General features: G+C 34.7%; 1 protein-coding gene across 7 annotated transcripts; it reads right to left on the reverse strand.

The window, feature by feature from the left end:
* Positions 1–1,086: 1,086 nt before the first annotated feature.
* On the reverse strand, positions 1,087–23,040 carry LOC125679590 (dentin sialophosphoprotein-like). 7 transcript variants are annotated; one of them, XM_056154623.1, is made up of 3 exons: positions 22,895–23,040; positions 17,131–19,237; positions 1,087–3,846 (listed from the first exon to the last, which is right to left on the reverse strand). In XM_056154623.1, exons 2-3 carry the CDS (start codon positions 19,228–19,230, stop codon positions 2,668–2,670), a joined length of 3,279 nt encoding a protein of 1,092 aa, XP_056010598.1. In that variant the 5' UTR covers positions 19,231–19,237; positions 22,895–23,040; the 3' UTR covers positions 1,087–2,667. The 7 variants fall into 7 exon arrangements, with proteins under 7 accessions (XP_056010598.1, XP_048774855.1, XP_056010597.1 ...); XM_048918898.2 differs by lacking the exon at positions 22,895–23,040 and adding an exon at positions 22,615–22,805; XM_056154622.1 differs by lacking the exon at positions 22,895–23,040 and adding an exon at positions 22,626–22,788.
* Positions 23,041–23,718: the final 678 nt, after the last annotated feature.

Below are 23,718 nucleotides of genomic sequence, written 5' to 3' on the forward strand. Positions count from 1 at the left end.
GAAGAGGGAGTCACTTAGAATGATTTCCAGCATTTCTCAATGGTTAAAGAAGTCTGCATTCTGAAATCCTTATAGAATGTTTACAGATTTGACTCCTGTGGTACAGATAACAGTCGGATATTTTTAAAGTGCACAAGGCAAAGTGACGCTGCTACTTTCGTTTATTAAAGTTTGTGGCAAAGAGTTCTACATGTAAGAATCTTTTATACGATTATAATTATATACTTTTTAAATGATAACTTGTATTGTTTGATACATACTTCTTGACCAAATCTCAAAAAATCACAATGAAGAAGTGCGCATGTGTAACAAATGCTGGGTCAAATTGTAGCCATGTTGAACCTTACAAATTTTTGAATAATTGAAAGCCTTATAGCCCAAGTACCTGACATGAAGATTTAACTATGTACTAATTTTGACTTGGCATAGTCTCAAAAACCATCTTGTGTAGCTCAATTATAATGACCAAAACAGAAGTTGTAGACTGTTGATATATTTGATAAACGCAACCAACTGCAATTATACCTAATGTTTGTTAAATAATTGGAGGTACTGCAATACACTTTAAAATGCTACCAGTTGCACTACCTAATGCATGTTAAACTGCACCATCTTTGGAATGTAATTCACTGCAATACCTATTGAATGTATACCATGTTACTGCTATAAAAGTACTTATAGATAGGAGGGATGCAAATTATTGAGGGAGTTACAATTGTACTTGAAACTTCTCAATGACTTTAGTGTGTATGGGAATATTCAAGAGTAGGAAATACTCCCTATTTAACATAATTATCCATGGCTCAATATTTAAGTACTTCCACACCATATGACTCATTTATTGCAGCCAAAGATATATTTTTAGTTATGCCTAAGGTCAGTGGTAGACTTATCATTTGTAGGTTCAAATCCCACAAACATTTGTAAAATTTAAGTCACTTTCAAAGGTATAAAAAATGCATTTCATTTGTGAACTTCTCTCAGTTTTGGAGCCACCTTAAAAGTCTGCATATCAAGTAGTTTTATGAATCACACTTGAATTAAGCAGCACAGTTTAATGAATAAACGAAAAACAAAAGACAATTGTTGAAGAGAGAAGATCTGGTTTATGTATGCATGAGTTCATTATGCATATAACTGTACAAAACATTTCACAGCAAAACAATGTTTAGGCACTAATAAGCTCAAACAAAAGAGAAAAACAGCACAAAAACAATCATCAAAATTTTTGACGTTCTCCATTGTAGAAAAATGAAAATCTGATTCTTCCACAAAAATGTCAAACACTAGCACCTTAATCTAGATTCAGGTCAGAATTATAAACTTGTACAAAAAAAATGCCTTCACCTAAATACCACGGTCTTGTAACATATTTTTGAATGTATATGGTGTCTTATAAAAGCATGCAAACACGAAAACAGACTTATTTCACTGTGTATTGTATGTTTATTTTAACATGGGTCTCATTAATTTATCACCAACGAATATTGTTTAAATATATCATCTAAGTTTTCATCATAATGGCAGTATATCAGGAGTATCATTGGGGGGGGGGGGGGGGGGGGGGGGGGGTCAGAAGGGGAGGTCACTAGGGTCATTTCATTTTGTAACTAAGGAAAATGTTTGGATCTTTATGTCCGACAGGAAATTGGAAATTAGATTAAAGATTGATTTTCCTCTTCTACGCCTCTATGAATAAAAATTTAATTTTTTTTAAAAATATATACATTAAAGTGAATAATTATGTTTCACCATACAATACTTCAAAATGGAAACAATTTAATTTATTTAAAGAAATATATAAATTTCACAAAAACTATTCATTATATTAAGAAGTTTAAAATGGCTTTAAATTGTCATTAACAGTGATATCTTCATTTTAAAATGTTCAATGTGCAGGGAGGATTAACAGGCTGAAAGAGTTTAAATATGCTTTCTAGCCCTTAACTGACATTAAAATAACATCAAAGCCTATACAAGGATAAACATATATAGTCTGAAATGTTTATGTATACATCAAGAACACACAAATGACTTCATGCCATGGTCTCTATCCAATTATTTTACTTGAATTTGATGGAACAAACCAACTGAATTATCACTCAAGTATACATTTTATACATCATTCTGAACACTTCTGAAGTGACAACAAATTATCAGAAAGCAAAATGCCCAGTAGCACTTTTACATAATTTCAGTATAGTAAAAACATGCATGAATTCAGAAAAGAATTGCCTATACAATTTGCATATAAGGGTATAATATTGTACTTGTAGGAAGAATAAAATAAAGAATTTAAAATCTGCTTTGATACAGAAGTTTTGAAACAATAATTTAAGCCACATAAAAAAACTTGTACAAGTTAATGCATACTCATTGCCATCAGTTGAATAAGTAGTTATTAGGTTTATGCATGGTAGTTTCAGGTGTTAGTCTTTTTTTTTTTTTTCTTAAAAAAAAGAAGCTCTTTATAATAACTGATGCACATCTTGTGGAAAAATAACTGCTTGGTAAATAGGATAGATTGTTAAAAATCACTTATTCTAGTAATCCAATACACAATACTCCACAACCTTTTCAGGTAGCAAGACTAGAATTCTGAAGTGCAAGGAGCAGAACAGTGTCAGATGTATAATGATGCTGTACAAGTTCCCATACAAAATGAATTTATGACATTTCATACTTTTCAAAATGTTTTTTCATAGCTTCTTCATACTCAGGATTGGCACTGTGAGACAGAGAAACGGTTCGTTTCTTGTTTTTCATTTTACTTCCTTTGCGTTTCAAGATAGTTTTGAGATTTTTGAATGGATTGGATGACTCTGGTGACACTTGGTGGGAAACTTTCTCTTCCATTTTTGGTGTACCGGGGATCGAGGAACAGTTCTCACGAGACAAGCTTTCGATGCTGGAAATAGAATGTGGCCGCTCTTTCGTCACTAAATCCAAATTTGAATTTTTAGTTAGTGTGGGCATAGAACCAGCTGACATCATTTGACTTGGTGATGTTACCATGAGATGGCCACTGTTTTCATGAGAAATATTCACATCACTACTATCACTGCCCCAGCTGACATTTCGACCACTTCTCTGACTCTTTGTTATTGATGAATCACTTCCATGTAATGAGATATCTCGAAGCTCGGATTCCTCAGGAATGAGGTAGTCCAAAGAATGATCGGGGTAGCCAGCAATGCTTTTGCACTTTTTGTCTCTGTTCTCTCTAGCTTCCTTGTTCTTCCTACCCAAAGAAAACAGATTTTCCTGACTGCTGTACTGTCGATCTTTCTTGAGATTTCCTTGAATTTCCATGCCTGCCTCCGAGAGATCCATACTGCTTCGATGTTTCCACAAAATATCTTTCATTGAACCAAAAGCACCCCTGTTTTTCACTTTTTCTTTCACTTTTGGACTGCAAGGTACCTCAGCTTCAGCACCTTGAATGCTTTCACAGTGATCCTTTGACAATCCATTTTTGCCTTTCCTCGCATAGTGCTCCCTTACAGCCTCTATCAATCTTTGGTTTGTATTCTTTAAATCCTCAATGTCACATTGCTGTTTTTGAATGATGTCATCTTTTTGTCTTAAGATATGTTTAATGTGAGTTTTGTCTTTCTTTACTTGCCCTTCCAGGAAGAGCAGATGTGCTAGCACCTCACCCATTTGTCTGTCTGACTGACACCTCTGGGCCCGTTGCATTTCCTGACTTTTCTTTAGTTGGCACTGAAGAGTAGTCACTGCATAGTTGCTGTGAGCTTTAGTTTTGGCTAACTCAGCTTGTAGACACTGGATCATTTTCTTGGCCTCAGACAACTGATCCTTCAGCATATCTGTTTCCTCTTCAAGCTGGAAATAGAAAAGAATAACAGAATTAGTGAAATCATAGGCCCATTCATTGAAACATCATTTTATGAGAGATCGTATCATAAACACTCACCAACATGTTATGAAGAATCAATAAAAAAATCCCCTAGATTAAAAATCATGTAATTTTGAGTGGGGAAAAAAAGCTGACAGATTATTTCATATACACAGGGATGCACAAAATCCATTATAACCCTGCAACATGGACTCTTTCACAGTAAAAAGCCAGAGATATTGAAAAATCAATCTGGACAAGGTTAACTTTCCCTCTAGTTCCTACAAAAATAAACAAAGGAAACTGCTATGTAATGTCAATGTCGAAAACAGGGTCACAATCTGTTGGACCATGAAATTGAATGTTATAGATATTATCATGTAGTTCCTATGTTTCCTTGATGTTCGGGACCAGACAATTGACAGTCAAGTCTCCCAATTTCTTATGCTAATGTGAAATTTGATCAGAACCAGATGATGTCCATAAAAACCTTTAATTTACCTGAAGAAAAAATAAAATAAGAAACATAGAACAATGTTTAAGACCCTACTAAAACAGCGGTAGAGCAATGATATCATGGTAGACACATTGCCTATGCATCTCGCAATTGATCAGTTTTCTACCCAGGTCTTGAGAGCTCTGCATGTGTAACTGAGAAGGTAATTTTTTCTGTTAAAAAACAGCACACCATTTTCCACCCACTGACTTTCTTTTAAATATTTCATAAGTACATGAAATGAAAGTAGAAGTGCATAAAATTCTGAATTGAGAGGGACGCAAATTAATTAGATTTGTACTTTACAGGTGCAATTTAGTCAGAACATAAAGTACCTCTATTATTAATAAACCCAATGATGATGTCAATCTAACAGTACACATCAGTGATAAATAAATTAATACCAAGTACTGCATACGATAAGGAAACTAACATGTCACGGTGTATGGCCTGAATTTTCATTGTTATACCATGCCACTCGACACATAAAAACAATTTTCTACCTGGGAAAGGGTTGTTATGGTAACTTGCTTTAGTGGCAATATTAAAGTAAAAGATAGGACAATTAATAACTTATTGAACATTCAAACTCCATCAAAAGCAACGATTCCTCCTTGCATGCACTCAGTAATATTGTATTACATTGCTTTACTTGGTCCCTGGAATCAAATTACAACTCTGACACGACTACCCTACGAAATGCGTGATATACATGCTGGATATTTCATCTTCCTTTAACAAACAATCTGTAGCCATAAAGATAAACCAGTGAGTTAGAAAGCACTAAAGCGGGTGTCAGGAAATCGTGACCTACCCCTGGAATGAAGATTTTTCATCTTGCAAATAAAGCACCTGTTGTGATGCATTATTCATGATAAGAAACTTGTCCAATCAATATTCAGGGGAGACCATCAGCATATCTTCCAATATAATGTAACTGTTTATGTCATTACGCATTTCTATATTGATCTCGTGTGATGTACAGCGGCTCTGTTTAAAACAATCTTTATTACATTGTAGCCATTTTCATTACATTGTGCTACCAACATCAAAAGTTACTTCATAAATATTTCATTCAGGATGAAAGTGTAACACATGCATGAATAGATTTCATCTGCAATTAGTATTCTTCAAAAATTGTTTGAGCATTTTGCATTAATTAAGCTTTGAATGGGCTGATGGGAGAGACTGCCATCCTTGTTATTGATTTGTATCACCTAGTCATACAACGATTTTGAAAATATTTGACATCATTTAACATGTTTATTTACGAAAAGGTTAATTAAATTTCAAATATTAATTGTTTAATGATAAGAATCCTGATCTTACCCTTCCAGTCATGGCATATATAAGAATGTAGATATACCTCCAATTTTATGATATCCAAAAATAGATTTAAACAGTCATCTAGTTCAAATGTATTGATGAAAAGCAAACAAAATCTACAATAAGAAATTCAGAAGATTAAGGACTTCAAACTGCTATGTAATCTACAAGGGTAACAGAAATTAGACCTACAGAAATTGGACAAATTCCAGTCTTCTTTTGATTAAGCTTGGGGAAGTTAAGTGGATTTAAATTTATAACCAAACATAACTGCCAGACCATGTATGAACTTTAAGATTGGGGTTCACTATTTCATAACATGTAATTTCCTCACAGGGATTCATGCATGTTCAAGGAAATAATTTATTTGCATAAGACCTGATATTCCAAACAAAATGGCCTAGACTGATATAATCGAACTTGACCCATCTGATGAGTTCTATGTAAATGTCAATGAATTTTATGTAGATATCAGGAGCAAGATTTTCTGCAAACATAATACACTTGAAACTAAACATGTTGGTCATTAATTCACAAAAAGAATTGTTGTACACTGTGTATGAATTCAGAAACAAAGTATTCTTCCTTATCTGTGCCTCTAATAAACTATCCTCCATTTCCCCAATTACTCACCAAACCAATGTAAGGTCACCTTATCCAGTATTATTTATCACAAGGTACATCAATTATGCTCATTAATAAGTTACTGATCACCCTCGCTCTAGTTCCTTGCGGGGTCGTGTGGGGTCACTACACTTGGACACATAAAAAGAACCAACTTGTCAGCTCAAATGATAGAAGATCTCTCTCTGACCATCCTCTGTCCCAGGACCGCCATAATTTCTGGTACTAGAGAAAATGGACACTTTTCATTGTCTATTCATTTTTAGGCAAGAGGAGCACACTTGGAGCATCACACACTGATGGTATATTTTAAGAACACAGATTCTTTGGTACCAGGTATATTTCACAGATAAAGCAAGTTGAATACTCATGAATGAGTGTCCACATGTAGCTAACAAAGGACACTCCATGGACATCCAAGTCTTGTGTCACCTGGAGGCACAGAGGGTAAGGACTAGAGATGTCCACACCCATGGGCTATTTGACTACTGTGACGAAAATTGCTTTATAAACACTAATGTTTGATGAAGCTGAAAACAGGGAGGAGGAGGAGTATAGCCTGGCAACAACAGCCATCAATCAGATAGTAAACTGGAAAGTTGCATGCTGGGCTTGCTAAATCATAATTATCTTCTCTGACTTGACAGAAGGACCCTGATAGAAACAACTACTCACATCTCATGAACATGGACCAAGGTCAAAGACCTATTGTTTCTCATCAAGCATGAGACAGGTCTGTGGTCATGGACCTTCAAGTACTGTACTACTAAATTTCAGACCACTTTTCAAACAAAAAATTAATATTTAACAGTCAACAATGAACACTGTCACATATGCTCTCCATGATTCAATGATTCAGTTTTTAAAGAAAACTTTGTATCCAAATATTTTACATGCATATTTCAGTGTTTATTTGCACAGGAATGTAAAGTTTTTGGTTCTCTTTCTGAGAAATTTCAAGTTCATTCAATTTGTGTCCTTTGAATATTTACCTACTTATGTTACAACAAATGCAATTTTCCCAGTTGTACATGGATTAGATGACAAAGCTTTAGACATACATGTGTTACAGTCCTTACAAGATCTCTTAAAACCTTTCCAAATTCAACAAATTTTCTCATGGTATGTTTTTCTTCCTAATACGCGCTTTTCTCTATACTACTTGAATTTTCACAACTGAATTGACAAAGCCTCTTAACAAAGCAACTGTTTGATTAAGAGGCTGTTTAAACATCAGATTGCTCCAGTCAGCTTACAGGAGTTCCTGCACTATTAGCAGTAACATGGTGACCCTGTTTGGAGTGGACTTCCTTTTGTCTGGGCCTCTGGAGCTACCACAGACCAAAAGAAATTGGACCATTACCGAGTACACCCTATTCAGCTCAAAGAGAAGACGTGACCTCCTTGACTGCCTAATGATTCAAATTGATCCCTTAATGGGACAAAAAGATGAATGAAATTGCTACTTGCCAGGGGAAATAACTCGATTTATCAAAGATCAGCTAATTCATACATGATGATTAACAGTTCATCTTGAATTATCCATGACTGAATATTGTAAAGAACAAGGTACGATTGTATACATGAAAAGGCCCAAAAAATTTCTCTCTATAAAATGTGTCTGGAATTAACCTTAATCAGCGTTTTAAGAAAGTAAAATATATGCCAGGTATACTATGTCAAAAAAATCATTATGGTATTCTTAATTGGATGGCATTATGACATCATGAATAAGACATTTCCCGCCTTTTTTTCAAAATAAGCCTGAAAACTGCCAAATATCATACAGATTATTGCTCAGGAAAAGATGTGCGCATTTGTCGAGCAAAATGAAAATGATATATATTGTGTATTATTTTAAGATGAAAAACATACTTGAATATGAATTTGCTCGACGCATGCGCTGTATGTTTTCTGAAAGGAAAACCCCCTGAATTTGTGGCTATTTTCATTGAAAATGGCATTTCTGCAATTTTATGCCAACTTCTAGCTCTCGTCATATGACACAAATCATTTTGCTGATCAAACTGAGCGGATTTTGGGTTTGCTAATCTATTCCTTATTTCAATGTCAGGGTTTAAGCTCCAAGTGAAATCATCGATATTTTGGGCCAAATGACTTTAGAAACTGTACCTACTCCTTTGGAAAGTTCAAATCTTTATCATCATCCACACAAAATTATAGTCAAGACAGACATGAAACTTCAATGTATGAAGCTTTTCCTTAATAAGGTAATGCAGTACCACTGTATTAAAATACCTTTCTGTACTGTGAATGCATATAATTTTTTAAATACTTTCATATCTAGGAATTTTCCTTTATGATTGCCATGTGGAATTATTTCCTTCTGGCCCTAGTGTAGATAAAAAACATAAAATGACCTTTTCGATCCTCAATCAATTTACCTGTACAATTACACATTGTGGTAACCTGTGAATGCTTGCTTTAACAATACAAATATGAACAAAATATTTGGTGAATCTACTTATCATTGCCAGAAGGCAATGGTTGAAACATTTGATCAATATGTAAATGAAACAAGCAGAAACATTGATCAAGCCATTTCCTGATCTTGCTTCAATCAGAATTTCACTGCTATATCAATAGATTGATTAGAAAAAAATATTCATTTACTTCTCTATGCAGCAAGCAAACAGAATAATTATTTCTGCCTCATAAACCATATCCGCTTACCTTATTCTCATTAATATCCATATTTGATTTTGAAATTCGTGTATTATCAGGCATAACAATCCTCATAAAATAACATTTCTATCATCATGGTTAATGGGTAATATCGGCAAATATTAAAAATCCCACAGATTATAGTGTCCTTGTCACTGTAATCTTCACACACATACTACCGGTAACAATCTCTCACCTACCAAAGCATAATATTACCCTTCCAGACCAGGTAAAAAAAGAGTCTAATCCTATGCAGGCTACACACAAGTCTATCGATAATTGAACCGAGTCGGTATAATGTTTGAGTAACCTCTACACATAGCGGTATTGGTTTAAGAGAACTGCGGTGTTTAGTATAAAGCGCTGAGTAAATACTTCCTAATAAGTAGCCTTTATTCCCACTCGTCGATTCTGACCACTAACTGCTTGTATTTCACACAAAGAACCAGGGTCAAAAAGGAAATTCTGAAGTCATCAAAATTAATGTCCTGATCACCATAATGTTTATTCAGGATGGTTCTTTATGGAATTGAAAAACACCACAGTGTTTGAAAAACTTTGTGGTTTTTTCATCAAAGAATTTGAATCTAAGAAAGATGTTTACAAAGTCATGTATTTTTCACCACATGTTTTCTACTGTCCTGTAATAAACATCTCTGTATCTATTATATATTCATCTGTGTAATTAGATTATAGATAGTTTGCCCTCAATGACTCTACCCCCAGAGCAATGATTACATCAGTTTATTTTTCTTTCCTTTTATTATAGTCAATAAGAGTCGGGCATAATGATTTAGTGCTTCTCCAGGAAAATTTATAAGCCCTTTGAAAAGACTCCCAATTGTGACCTCTCATTGCGTTACCCTCATGACAAAGTTGCTTGGTATATAGTACCTTGCCCCCTGTGTGTGTATGTTGGGAAAAATGTTGTGGGCAACATTTGAAGCATATATATATTGTTTCAGGTTTCTGTCTCATACTTGCTACAGAGGTGACAGGTGAACTGAGAAGATTTGTTTTGGGTCAAAAGGACAAAATCATGCACAATAATTTTTCATACTGTTTCAGGTTTTAATTTCGTACTTTTGCTACAATGGTGACAAGTACATCTCTATGTGCTGATATCTTACCAAACGCTTATTTACAAAGGTCCATAAAGGGATTGATTGATTGGTGCTTTCCGCCACACTCAACAATTTTTCAGTTATCTGGTGGCGCCCAGTTTTTATTGGTGGAAGAGAGAACCCAGATACAGAGTACCTGGGTCTCCACCGACCTTCTGAAAGTAAACTGGGAAACTTTCTCACTTACCGGCGCAAACGGGATTCGAACCCGCGCCGACAGAGGTGAGAGGCCGTGTGATTTTGAATGCGATGCTCTAACCACTTGGCCATGGAGGCCCTGTCCATAGATGGAAGAGAGAGACTCAGAAAGGAAGGAGAGAGAGATTAAAATCTCACCTTAAAAATGTGCAGACTAATTTTTCAAGTCAATCAGATTAAATTCATTTCAAGGAAACCTGTTAGTCAGACTTTAAATTGGTGTTCAGAACCCAGTGTAAAAACAGAAATGTCCTTGTCACAGCATAATGAGTATTGCCTTATCAGACTCAGAGAGTGATAAGATGAGACCAGACAACCTCAAGTTTCTATTGAAGTATCTCCATCAAAAAATTACACAATTTATCTAAGTACCTTGTGACTAATTGTGGCACTCTGAGGACAAGGAGCTGGCATTTGAATGAAAAGGAAACAGACTGCCATCCAAGAGAAGAGATTCAAATCAAATTTCTGAATACCCAAATATGATGCTTTCAATAGTATGATTTTAAGTGACTTGTCATTTACTCTCACAGGGAGAACACTCATCCATTTACCACACATTGTCTTCTACGCATTACATCAATTTTGTCTCATAAAAGCATTGACCATGTGAAGCCTTATCCTTTATATGTCATGGATGACCAACACATTAACTGCCTCAGCAGTCATGTGTGGCATCTGACCATCACTTATTAGTGGATTAGCGGGGTGGTCAAGTGGTTTCCTAACACAAACTCAAATATTTCCGTCTGGACGTCAGAATGTGTACGTTTCACTTCCCATCCTCATGATGACTTGCCTGTATCCGAGATGTCCCCAATCAACAAAAGAAACATATACATGTCAGGACAAGCTGGATGTGCTGAGAGTGATCACTGAACGGTCTGCACCACTTATTACCTGGATGCTACCTGTATATTCTTGTGTAGGAGCCGTTGTTAATGGAGAAATGAATTAGCAGGTGGTGACAGTGTGTCTGCTACGAAGATTTTTGGGTCACAATTTTCATATTCTCCAATTTGTATGCTTAAATTTGCATTTCAATTTGACATTAAGTATCTAAAATTCTAGATTAATGGGAATTGTTTAAACAATATCAGATTTTGGTCATTTTATTAAGATTTCCACGATCTGTTGAAGTTTGATTTCCTGATCCAATAAGTCCCGATTTAGAAATTCATAGGAAATTCAATCATGTTTCTAGGCAACTATAAAATGTCTCTTTTTTTTCCTGGAAACTCAATTGTTGTATTAGTTTTTCTTTCAAAAGTGGATAAATGTCAGACTAATTGCCAAGTACCATATAGCATCACAAACCTTTATACACCTTAACAATACTCTGATCCTTTGTAACATCAACTGAATTAGCTTTGATCCACACCCTTTGGGTTAATTCTTTAGTACCCTATTTAAGAGTGACCGAAAAATGAAATATTCTTTCAAAGAAGTGACAAGTCCAATTACTTATACTTTGAAGATGAAACTTATTTTTAGTCACAATTTATCATAATAGTGTGGCCTAGATATTGGAACCTTGTTGAATAAAGGTGTTTGTTTATTGTCCCTCAAGTTAAAAAACAAAAACAAACGTTTTTTTAATCCAACACATCTGTGTCCATGCCTCAAGTAGTGTAACAAATTTTACTGTCTCAATCTGTTCCCAGTATTTTGAGAGAGATTGTGATTCATCGAGATATCGTCTATCAAACATTGCATGCCTTGGGTCAATCACTTGGAAAAACCAAAAACTCGAGATTTATTTTACCTTCCAATATGTCTCCTTTCCATGCTTTCTGCTACCCTCCATTGTGGGTCCTCTGATTCACTATGCATTGGAACTGACTGTATGCTGTGTAGATTACATCTATGTTGTGATTGCTCACTCAAGTTCTCCCTAGTATCATGGAGTACTCATAAACTCTGACATCTTTAAATGTCATCTTACCTTTTGTTTGTGTGTACTTTGTGTTAAGTTATTTTGAAACCTAAACTGCTACATTATGTACCTGCAAAGTGGACACCCACATATACTTTCTAGAACAACAAAAGATTTCATTGGAGTAACAAATAAAAAGACTTCAATCCAGCCCTGCAAACACCAACAGTGAGTCACGAAGCTCAACCAGACATATCCCAATCACCATTGCATCCTTTGTAAGAATCAAGATAAAGTAAAAATTGAAACCATCAAACGTAGGATTACATCAGAGAACAAGAAGCCCATGAATCACAATACTCACATGGAACGGTTTTGTTTTTACTGTAAGAAAATTAAACTGATAAACTTTGGACTCCTTAAATACAATGCCATTATCCTGGCTTCCGGGGTCATGATTGAAAAAATTGATGTCTATACTAAATGGAGATGCTTGCAAAGTAATATGAATGGATATAATACCAAAAAAAAAAACCCATTATTTTCAAATGTATTTTTTCAGTAAATAAGTAGACAGTAGACACACAAGGCCCATTGCTGTATACATAAACAACTTCACAACATTGAATCTACACTTCATGAGAATGTAAAAAAATATTCACAAACTTCTGATAATATACTTCAACAAAAAAGTAGAGACCCCATCCCAGCCAACAGGACCATGGTTTTAATATACTTGAATTCAAAATGACAAGTATACACTGTGCATGAGAATGCTTGTATCAAAATTTTGTAATTTCTGGTCCATTAACTTATTTTAAAATGATTCTACCTTACAGAGGTACTCTACATCGTCATAATGGATGACTTCCTTTTAAAACATGGATGAAAATACATATATCAGTAATATTTGTCTATTCATTTCAAAAATCATCGCCTATAGCTGAGTAGCTCAATAGGTTAGCATGTTGAATTCTGAACTGTAGATTGCGGGTTCGAGTCCAGCAAGGGTTTTACATTTTTTTCAGATTGCTTTCTACTAAAAAAAACTTCATTTTTTGATTAAATAAAGTAAGTTTGAAATTTCAAAATATTGTTGTACATATTCTCCACTTTTCATCCATATCAAATTTCTCTGGTGTAGCATACCTCCTTAAATTTGCTTTTTCTGAATTGTCTCCCCTTTAGGAATCAATGATGTAAATTCCATCTTAGTAACAGCATATATGTGCGTCTGTCTGACCGATGTTATTACTTCAGTGGCAAATTAACAAAGGGGAAAAAATTGATTCAAAATCAGAAATTTGCTTGTATCTCTAGTTTATCAGAGTACAAAAACTTTCCCTCCATGACAGTAGAGTATGGATTGTCTGACAATGAACATATTCCACCCCACCTGACATTATCTTCATCTATCTGGATGCAACTTCTGAGGCATTCAGCACACTGTTTCATGTCAAGAAACTCAGAAATTGAATTTTAAGAACAAATTCATACCACTTAGATTTTATTCCTCAGGAGGTCAGAGCACTTAGTGCTTTGTACACATTGCATGAGTCATGGTAATTAATTCTAGACTAGGAAATAAAAATGTTTTTTTTATTCTTTTAATCAAAACAAACTTTATTACAAGTTACAACTATACCCTTAGAATAGAACTATTCAGTTCAATGTTACATTCAGTGAGGAATTAAAAATCCTTTAAATAACTGTCATTTTTAAGTCATATTTTATTGCTAAAGAAACTCATAGCAGCATAATTTACATACATAGCTAGTTTTAACTGCAAAATTGAGCAATTAAAACTTTGGTAGTGGTAGTTTTTTGAAAATGCCACATTTACTTATGATATTGCTTGAGATGCTCCAAGTGGGTGTCAATTAATGATTGCAAACCATGAAGGCTTGAGGGAGATGGAAGGGGGGGTGTTGCCTACAGAGCATGCCAGACACACAGGGATCACTTTGTCCAGTGTTTATCTGTCTCTTTAAAATCAAGCTGGAGATAGATATGACAGACATATGTTCCTTGCAATTTTCTGGTTAATTATATGGAAACCTCTCTAGCATGCTTGAATTAAAAACAAGAAATATCACTTAAATTCAAGGAGAAGAACTAGTAAGTTGTCAGACATGTTTATGATCCTTTTGATTATATATCAATAAAATGTGTTCTAAACAAAACATAAATATCTCTAAGAACAACAACAAAAAACCATGAAATAATGTGCATTCACAATATGAAGATGAAAATTTTACTCCAAAGATCTATCAAATGCAACTGTACCTCCTACAAAAGAAGCACAGAAGCAGGGGGCAGATTTTGAAAGGCATGGAAAGAAGATTGTGCATGAGCAAGGTGAAATTATTAAACTTTCAATCTTGTCTTAACTCTTTAAAACTTTTCATGGTCCCTTGAAATGACATAGATTTTTGTTTTTCATAGAATGTACTTTAAAAAAAAATTTCTAAACTTGTTTTGATTTCTTAGAGGACACATTCTGACAGTTATAGGAAAGTTAAATACCTTGTTTGTTTGCAAGAAGTTTTTGCATGAAGACATGTGGGAAAGTTTTCTTAAAAACTTAAAAGCCATTCCTATTTGATATCTTACAATATTGAAATACTGCAACAAACAAACATTTTTTATGGCCTTGAAGATCATGATATTCCAACAATGGCGAGTGTTCCCATTTTGAAGAAGATTTAAAAGTAAACAATTCAGGTTGAAAGATGATATTGTTATTATGACATAAATAGAGCATTTTTAGATAATGCAAGTATTAAATAAGAGGTCCATGAGACACAGTGCTAACTTGACAGGCCCTGCTGTTCTTCACAGGATTAACCCTCTTGTGTACTACCTGATGATGGTTGCATAGAATACTAATATAACTATAATCATGGTTCTGCTGTTTTTGAGAAGATTTTTCCTTTTTATATTCCCATGTTAAACTTTAATCCCCTTTTGTAGCCCCACCCTGTACCCCTGAGGGCCATGATTTGGACATGTCTGAATCAGTTTCATCTTTTCTGGCCCAGTGGTTCTTGGGAAGATCTTTAAATGACCCCAAACCAATTTTTGCCTTTTCTTGATTATCTTTCCTCAAAAGGAGAGATGGTCCTTCATTTGAACAAACTTCAATCACCTTCACCAAAGGATATTCTGTGCCAAGTTTGGTTAAAATCAGAGTTCTTGAAATCTTTTACCAACAAACAGAACAATTGGTCCTACCAGGAGAAAATTTTTGTACAAGTCAACCCATTCATTTCTAGCAGAACACACAAAACCCCTACACACAGTTTTGAATTATATTAAATAAATTGCTGAATCGTATAATCATGGTATTATCTTTATTGTTATTATACATCTCCTCTTTCAAAATTCAGCCAAGACTGGTCCTTTCTACAGTAACACTGCTACTGAAAACTACACTTGGGTCGCTGTTCTATTTCATATGATTGCCTCGTTATTTCCAATATACATGTATATAGTTCTTCCATTTTTGAGCACGCTATTAAACCATTTAATCGGCAAGTTAGACATGCTTAAAATGCAAACTGGAAGTAGTCTTTGATACACTATCTCCAGTGTGCGAAATTAACCATGGACTGATAGACAATGTCTAGAAAATCGAGTCGGTCTATAACAATCGAAATAGCTATAGACCAACTTGTCTATAGGAATTCTGAGTAAAAAAAAACTGGTTCCCCACTGCTTATTTAACATTATTCTCTACCCAGAGTTCTGTGCGCTCCTCGCACTACATGTGAAGCTTGCGTAACGCGCCCTCTGGTGAGAGAATGATTTAACATATATGAGAAGCGGGACCAGTTTATATGTAGTATGCTGATGTTTCTGTTCACCCCTTAGCTGTAATAAAATGTTCCACAATGTAATTACAAATCATTCGAATCAAATTGTTCCATTTTCAACAGGGGGGGGGGGGGGGGGGGTGGTGTCAATTAGATATTTACAATGTACGCCGTTTTCGTGCAAATTTGGAATGTCCTTTTTTGAACGGTTTTAAAAATATGTGGAAGGTGCACGCCCTGGAATCAAACGGAAAGCAGTCAGTACAACAAGCTCCAGCAAGGCAAAAGTCGCAGAAAATAATGAGAAAACGAAACATAGTAAAAGTGACTTAGATGAAGAATCAGACAGTGAAACTGAGTGGGAACAAAATGAAAAAGAAAACAAAATTCTAATTGAAAAGCTTGACATGCATGAAATTGAAAAAGAATATAATTAAACTATGAACAAATTACCAAACCGAATTTGTGTCTATTATTTATTTTTTAATAACAATGAATATTGCTTGTTAAATTTCGGTCTATAGGGATTTGTTGTGGTCTATAGGAAATAAAATGACTATGGACTGAAAGTCTAAAGGACTATAAAGCTTGTTTCGCACACTGTATCTCTAAATATATTATGATGAAATAAGAATTCCCAGAATACATCATGGACTGATGTACCCTCACCAATAAGATTTTTATGGTCCCTATATGAGGAAAAGCCTGCCAGGACCTGAGGTCTAACAATTTTCGAGAACTCTGTGAAAATGATCCAAAGAAGAAGATAAATTTATGAAAAATCTACAATGCCAACAACAATACCACTGACAGCAACAAACAAATTTTGATCAGAAAAGCTTACTCAAGCCTTTGGCTCAGGTGAGCTAAAAAAAAAAAAAAAAGGTTGATAATGTGCAGGTGAAAAACCTGAGACTTCGGTGGCATCAGAAAATAATTCAGGTCATGTTGTTGATCTTTTTACTGCCTTATAATACTACCTCATCTTTTCATTCTCAAGCAAACTTGATTAACATGTATTCCACAAACTCTTAAAACACAATTTCTGTAAAACCATACATTCCAGAGCTGGGTGGACATTAAGGAAACTTTGTGAGCAATGATTTTATATCAGAAAATATACTTACTGCTTGCTCTTTCTTTGAATCTAGATTCTCTGTTTGGGTCATCAGAGAACTGGTTTCTTGCTTGTCTGTCTGAATGGCTTGCTCAAAATTTTCGGGCTCAATAGATTGTTTAATTTCCTCTACAAATCTTTCTTCCAATTTTGACAAGTCTCCTGCATTAGTCTCTGACTCTGTTTGAACAGATTTGTCTGTGCTTTCTAGTGTTGAGACTGACGTCTCTTTGTCACAAACCTCAGTCTTTTTTGCCTCTTCTACAGTGTCTGTTCCTGTCTTCTTGTGCTCACATTTGACTATTTGGTCAGGTGTTTGAGTTTCCACAGATCCTACATTTTGTGTGTTTGTTTCACTGCTCTGATCTTTGGATTCTCTTGGAACTGTTTGTGTAGATGACGTATCCATCTCTTTGTCTTCTGTTTGCACTGCTTCATCATTGTCATTTTCCCCCTTCTCTACTTTTGGTATTCCATCACATATGCCATCAACATTTTCTCTCATATCCTCCGTAACAGTTCCATCTAGGGGCTGCATAGCACCGAGTTCATCGTTTTCAGCAATATGTTCTATTCTATCACACTCACTATCACTCTGTAAGTCTGACTTTTCCAGTGGTATTGTTTCAGAGGTCGTATCCACTGTTTGGCATTTGTCATTACAAATGTCTGTCTCCACTTGTTTATCTACCTGTTGTACTTCTGAGGTGGGCACAGCATTACTTGGTACTTGACCCCCCTCTACAGTTTCTATATTGTTGTGACTGTTAACATTGCTGGCATTTTCAGACAGATTTGTGTCTACTTCAGTTTCAATTTCCTTCTTGGTTTCAGTTATTGATTCTTGTTCTCTTTGTGCACTTGCAGTGCCATCAATTATGTGTTCAAGGTTGTCTTTAGAGTCAGTTTGAGCCATACCATCCTTGCTGCTATCTGCACAATTTGAGGTTTCACTGGCAGTTTCAGATGATGGTGTTATTTCAGTACTATCAACATTACAGTCATCTTCATGTTTTTCTTCAGAAACATTTTCACTAAGTTTTGATAGTTCAACTTCATTTTCTGTTTCAGGTTGATTTCCTGGATTGGAATCTTTGGGGGTGTCTTTTACATCCTCTACCTTCTTTTCTGATGCACTATATTCAATGACTGAGGAATTTTTTTCTGAATCATTCATTTCTATTTCAGACTTTGTTGATTCTTTGTCATCGTTATTTACCGAGTCATTGGTGTTATCATCATTTCCTTGGATCTCTTCATTACAGTTTTCATCAACAATGTTTTCTTCATTGCAAGGTTTAGCAGCATTAGAGTCCACAATATCACTGTCCTGATGATAACTATTTCCATCATTGCATTTTGTGGAGTTTTCTGCAGATGTGAATGTCTCTTCAGAGCTACTATCATCTTTTGTGGTTGCCTCACTTGATGATTTCTTACACTTTTCTGTCAAATCCCTGTTGTCTGATGTCAAATTAGATATTGGCACATTGTTGTCATCTTCATTTTGACTCTTACTATTCTCACTATGAATTTCCAAATCATCAGATTTGTTTGCATTATCTTGTATTTCTTCAGATGTCGTCTTCTCTGAATTCGAGTCACTTGTTGTACAGGATTCATCTGTTGAATAATCAGCACTATCACTGTTTTTATCTTTCACATCTGTTGTTGTCCCTGCTGACACCGGTGTAGGGTCTTTAGTGTCTGACATATCTGTTTCATCCTTCTCTGTTTCACAATTATTTTGATCACAGGCCTTACAATTGTTTTCCCCGTTGTTTTCTCCATTAAATTTACTGTTATCTTTGTATACTTCTGGGCTTTCACCTTCGGTATCAGATCCTTCTGAAATATGAAGTTCACAGTTTTCTGTAGTTGGACTAAGATCTGCTTCAATGGTATTATGGCTTATTTGAGAATTGTCATGCAGTTCCAGTTTTTCACTTTTTGCTATATTCTTATTGACATCTGTCACAGTATTTCCATCCCCTTGTATAGACAAATTTTCATTTAAGTCCACATCACAGACTATAGCCCTCTCCTTGTCTGCTACTTTTTCCTCCATGTTGTTTTCACTGCTAGATTCCATTTTGTTCACAATTTGCATTATCTACCTACAAATATAAAACAGTTGCAATTGACTTAAAATGTCCAACATGGTCTCTCTTTTTCCTCCAACATGTTTGTAATAGCTGATATATCAAGCCTTCTTACTTAATACTAGAAGTGCCTAGTTGTGATTATACAAAGTCATAAAACAATATTTCTTATGTAGGATCATTAGCACACATAATTACCACATAATTTTACTACTTCTCTGAACATAACAGAAAATAAATAGCCCCGGCATGTCCATACCATGTGTATTATGCCTAAATCTTGTCCTCAATCTCTATTATACCTCATAAAAATGATATACTACTAGCGGCAAGTCATCAACATCTAAGGCAATGGCAAGATTTAGGATTCCCAACACACCATTGTAGAGGAACAACAAGAAAGTACACTTAACAGCAGTTCTGTTCAGCAATCACTTAGAAGACCTGCTAATTCTCTCCCATACCAGACAGGATTCTATCCTGTACAGCCATTCAGCAGTCCCACCTATAATCAACATTCCTTCTATTTATTTAATGATCAACCTAGAATTCAACACCTTGCTTGTTTTCTTGTCAAGATTTGTACATACTCTGCCATTATATTGTGTAATGGCCAAAGTAGTTCAGCAGGGCAGATTCTGCTTCATGAATACACATAAGGGCAGGTGTTAAAATCCATCATGGCTCAGATTGATAAAATAAAATGTATGTACATACTTTCTCAATCACCAATTTGTTCTGCCTTTGATTTTATCCTCATTAGGTAAATTCTAATCCTATTTATTAGACAAGGATTGATTTAAAACATCCATGCCACACATTTAAAACAAAATGTCCTTTGATCAATAAATGTCAACTTTGATCTATGATTGTTTGACTGTTAGGGCCATCAGATGGTTAAAACAAGCAAAAACAAAACTCTTCTAGTTTTGTACAAAAATGCATGCCCAATATGTACAACCAAACCCCGAGTAGATGCAATATTCCATGGATAGCTTGTTTATAACATACATTTTCACATACTGTAAATCCTTTTGAAGAATTGTGTGCTTTTTTGTGTAATTTCTAAAGCCATTAATTAAGAGAGGGTCATCCACAAACCATGTCTATAGACCTCCAAAACACCATCTTTAGAACTGGTACATCTTTGTGTGTGTGAAGATCTTGTGGATCATTGTATTTTTAGATACTTGTCCATGTCCTTAAAGAATTCATGCACATAGCTCCAGGGTAAAATACAAATTCACGACAGAATAACTCACACCAATGCAAGTCCAATATTATTATGGCATTAATTACTAGTATATTCATTAATATTCATGTGCATGACAAATAAGATGTTGTCTTCTGGACTATAAGTATTTTAATATATTAAAATTAATTTCACTAAAAAACAATAATCTGTATATTTCTGACGCACAACATACATCAATAAAAATCAATGTGGGGTTGTTTTTTTCAAATGGAGATTAAAAATGCATATGTACTTATGAAATGATATATTTATGAAATAAACTGATACATACCAACAAGAATTCATAGTGCATGTACTGATTACTGATACAGATTTTTTAAATGAACAACACACAACCAACTTCCTTCTGTAGAATTAAAATTTATGTCCTCATCAAACTCTGAATTTACATCCTGAATGAATGAAATCATACTTTGGGGAAATACTCCACAGAAAATGAAATATGCTGTTCACAACAAAGAAGTTTTGAGAAAAATGATATAGTGTATTTCTGACAATGGATTCATGACTCATCTGCCAAAAATCACTTTGCATCCATTTTAAAAGGAAAATGCAGCATTGTGCAATTTTGGGAACTAAGATAATAGACATTTTTTTGGAAAACTATGTGCTATATACAAAGATGAAATAGAAGTATTTCACTCCATTTAAGAAATGTATAAGCCACTTGAACAATATAAATGAAGAAAAGAAAATTTACCTTGTCATGCTGAGAAGACTTTTTAAAAACCAACACACTTGAAAAAAAAAATCCTCTGAAAGGAGAATCACGCAATTTGTGGCACTTCATTGACTACCCATACAATTCTATCTCCAATATATCCACAGTTGTCTGATTATTACTCATCTGGAAAAATGTCTCCATCAATATTAACTCTCTATAACTATCTGAAGTGAATAAAAGCACATCCACTAGGACAGGACAATTGACTATCCCATAAACCCCAATCTAGAACTGCTGCAACGCAATGTAGACAGTGAAGTAAGTCTGTCACTGGAAATTGCAAGGCAATACATGACCAAAAGCTTACCTGTGCTGAAATACACTGTTGTAAAACTTTTCAAGTGAATCATTATTTTCAAAACACCTGAGGCAATATTTTAACAGGATAACAAGTTTCAACAGCAGACATCAACAGAAGAAAACTGTTCTAATTTTGCCATAGGATCCTTGATCTGTTGATCTGTTCACAAGATTGGGAGGTCTTGCATAAGTAGTTGAATAACGGTCTAAGTATGACCAATTGCTACCACCAAGTACTTACACTACTTGTAACACTATGTATGTAGCCAAAATCAATGAATGTACTCTTTGCTATCTGAATTATCAGATGACGTCAGTATAATCATACACTACATTAGTGGCCCCTTGAATTCCTATGTGCTTATACCAAAGTGTATAAAGGGGCAACTGCCCAATGCAACACTGAATTATTTAATGACTTGATATTTCCACATTCTTTACCTAAACCATTCTGTGTATCTTTTCTTACACCTTTTTATAGACGATCTATCTATTTTTTAACAATGCAAGTTTTTTTTTAAAATTAGTTACACTGGCATATTAATTGTATATTGCAGTAGAAATATGACACAAGTTGTTTTTTTCGCTATGCTAATCCATTTCTAACACCAGATTACTGTAAAACCTAACAAAGACTAGCATTATTGAAGAGAAACACATCGAATAAATCTATTTTATAACACTTACAAACAAGTCTCTTATTCAGAAAATTTGTGAATCGAAGAGGATTGAAAAGGTATTTAAGGGAAACCATGGTGCAATAGAAAAGTAGTATACAATTACATGTAATTAAGAAATTCTAGATTAAATTACAGCACATCTCAATGTAAAAATAAATACCAAGACAACGCATCGTCACTAGTATGTTGTAACATTTTTGTCTGGTGAGCATTTTTTAAATCCGTGTCCTCTCTTCTAGACCTTAAAATCCATCAATTATTAAAAGACAATTTACAATTAGTGCTATCTTAATCAGCTATTGACACTTTAAACTGTCTTTGACACTTTAAACTCTGTAATCCATCACCGTTTTCCAGCATGAAGTCCCGATACTAGATTGCAATGCATCCCATCAACTGAACAAAAATATTTATATAATTTTAAAATATCTACCTTGTGCTTACCCTGTGGATTATGATCTGAGTTTGGCAAAGACCTGCAGTTGTAAGCATTTATGGAATGTCGGAATAAAAGTCGTTTTTATCTTATCTTTTGTTTGACTGACAGTTGTTTTCTGAAGCGCACGGAAAACCTGGCGAAACAGGGACATGACATTTAGGCGGCAAATTCAGTATTAAGCATGTAAGAGTTATCTTTCGTGGTGCTAACAACAAGCTGCAAACACATATACAATGTACATCGTTATACGTGGATTTTGTAGTATATTAGATACCAGATTAGCTGCACAACTGTAGATCTGGGGATAGGACTATTCCAGTATAAAACTCTGGTACAAGTGTATATCCCAATTTTTCTCTCGGAGAGCTACATTAACAACAAAACAAGTCCAGGAACAACAACTCTCTTGAACATTGTATCTTCAAAACTCTCCTGTGATGTGATAGGAGGTAGTAATACCGAGATAAACATTTTTAAAAACAAAACACAAAAAAATCTGACAGTGTATGGCAACGGAGGAACAATAATTGTGGCTGATTGCCGTCACTTTGGAAGAACCACTTTACTTAACACACCAAACCCGAATTCATGCTAGACTTTTTGACATCATAGACAGTCGTTTCTTCAATAAAGATGGACAACGTAAATATTCCTATCTAGTGATCAGTCATCCAAAAAATTACTTTGTTAAACACCACTCTGATTCCACGCACACGTACTCTGAAGTTGAAATTTAAAAAAATATGCTGGATACTGGAGTTCCTCATTGACAATATCTTGTTGGTATTTGATGATCAAGTCTTACAACAGTCTGTTGAAATATTGTGCTCCTTAGTTAGCTGACCTGTTATTATATTGCTATGAAGCAGAATTTATTCAAAAACTTCTACGTGAGAAGAAAAAATATCTTGCTGTGGCCTTCAATTCGATATTTAGATATAAATCGACGATTATTATCTATTAACAATAATAATTTTCATTGATATGTCGATTCAATATATCACAGTGAACTTGAAATAAAAGACACCACATAGTCGTCCACTTCTGCTTCATACTTAGATATTTTATTGAAAGTAGATATTAACGGCAAACTAACAA

Source organism: Ostrea edulis, chromosome 2, assembly GCF_947568905.1.
Source record: "Ostrea edulis chromosome 2, xbOstEdul1.1, whole genome shotgun sequence".
NCBI classification, from domain to species: Eukaryota; Metazoa; Mollusca; class Bivalvia; order Ostreida; family Ostreidae; genus Ostrea; species Ostrea edulis.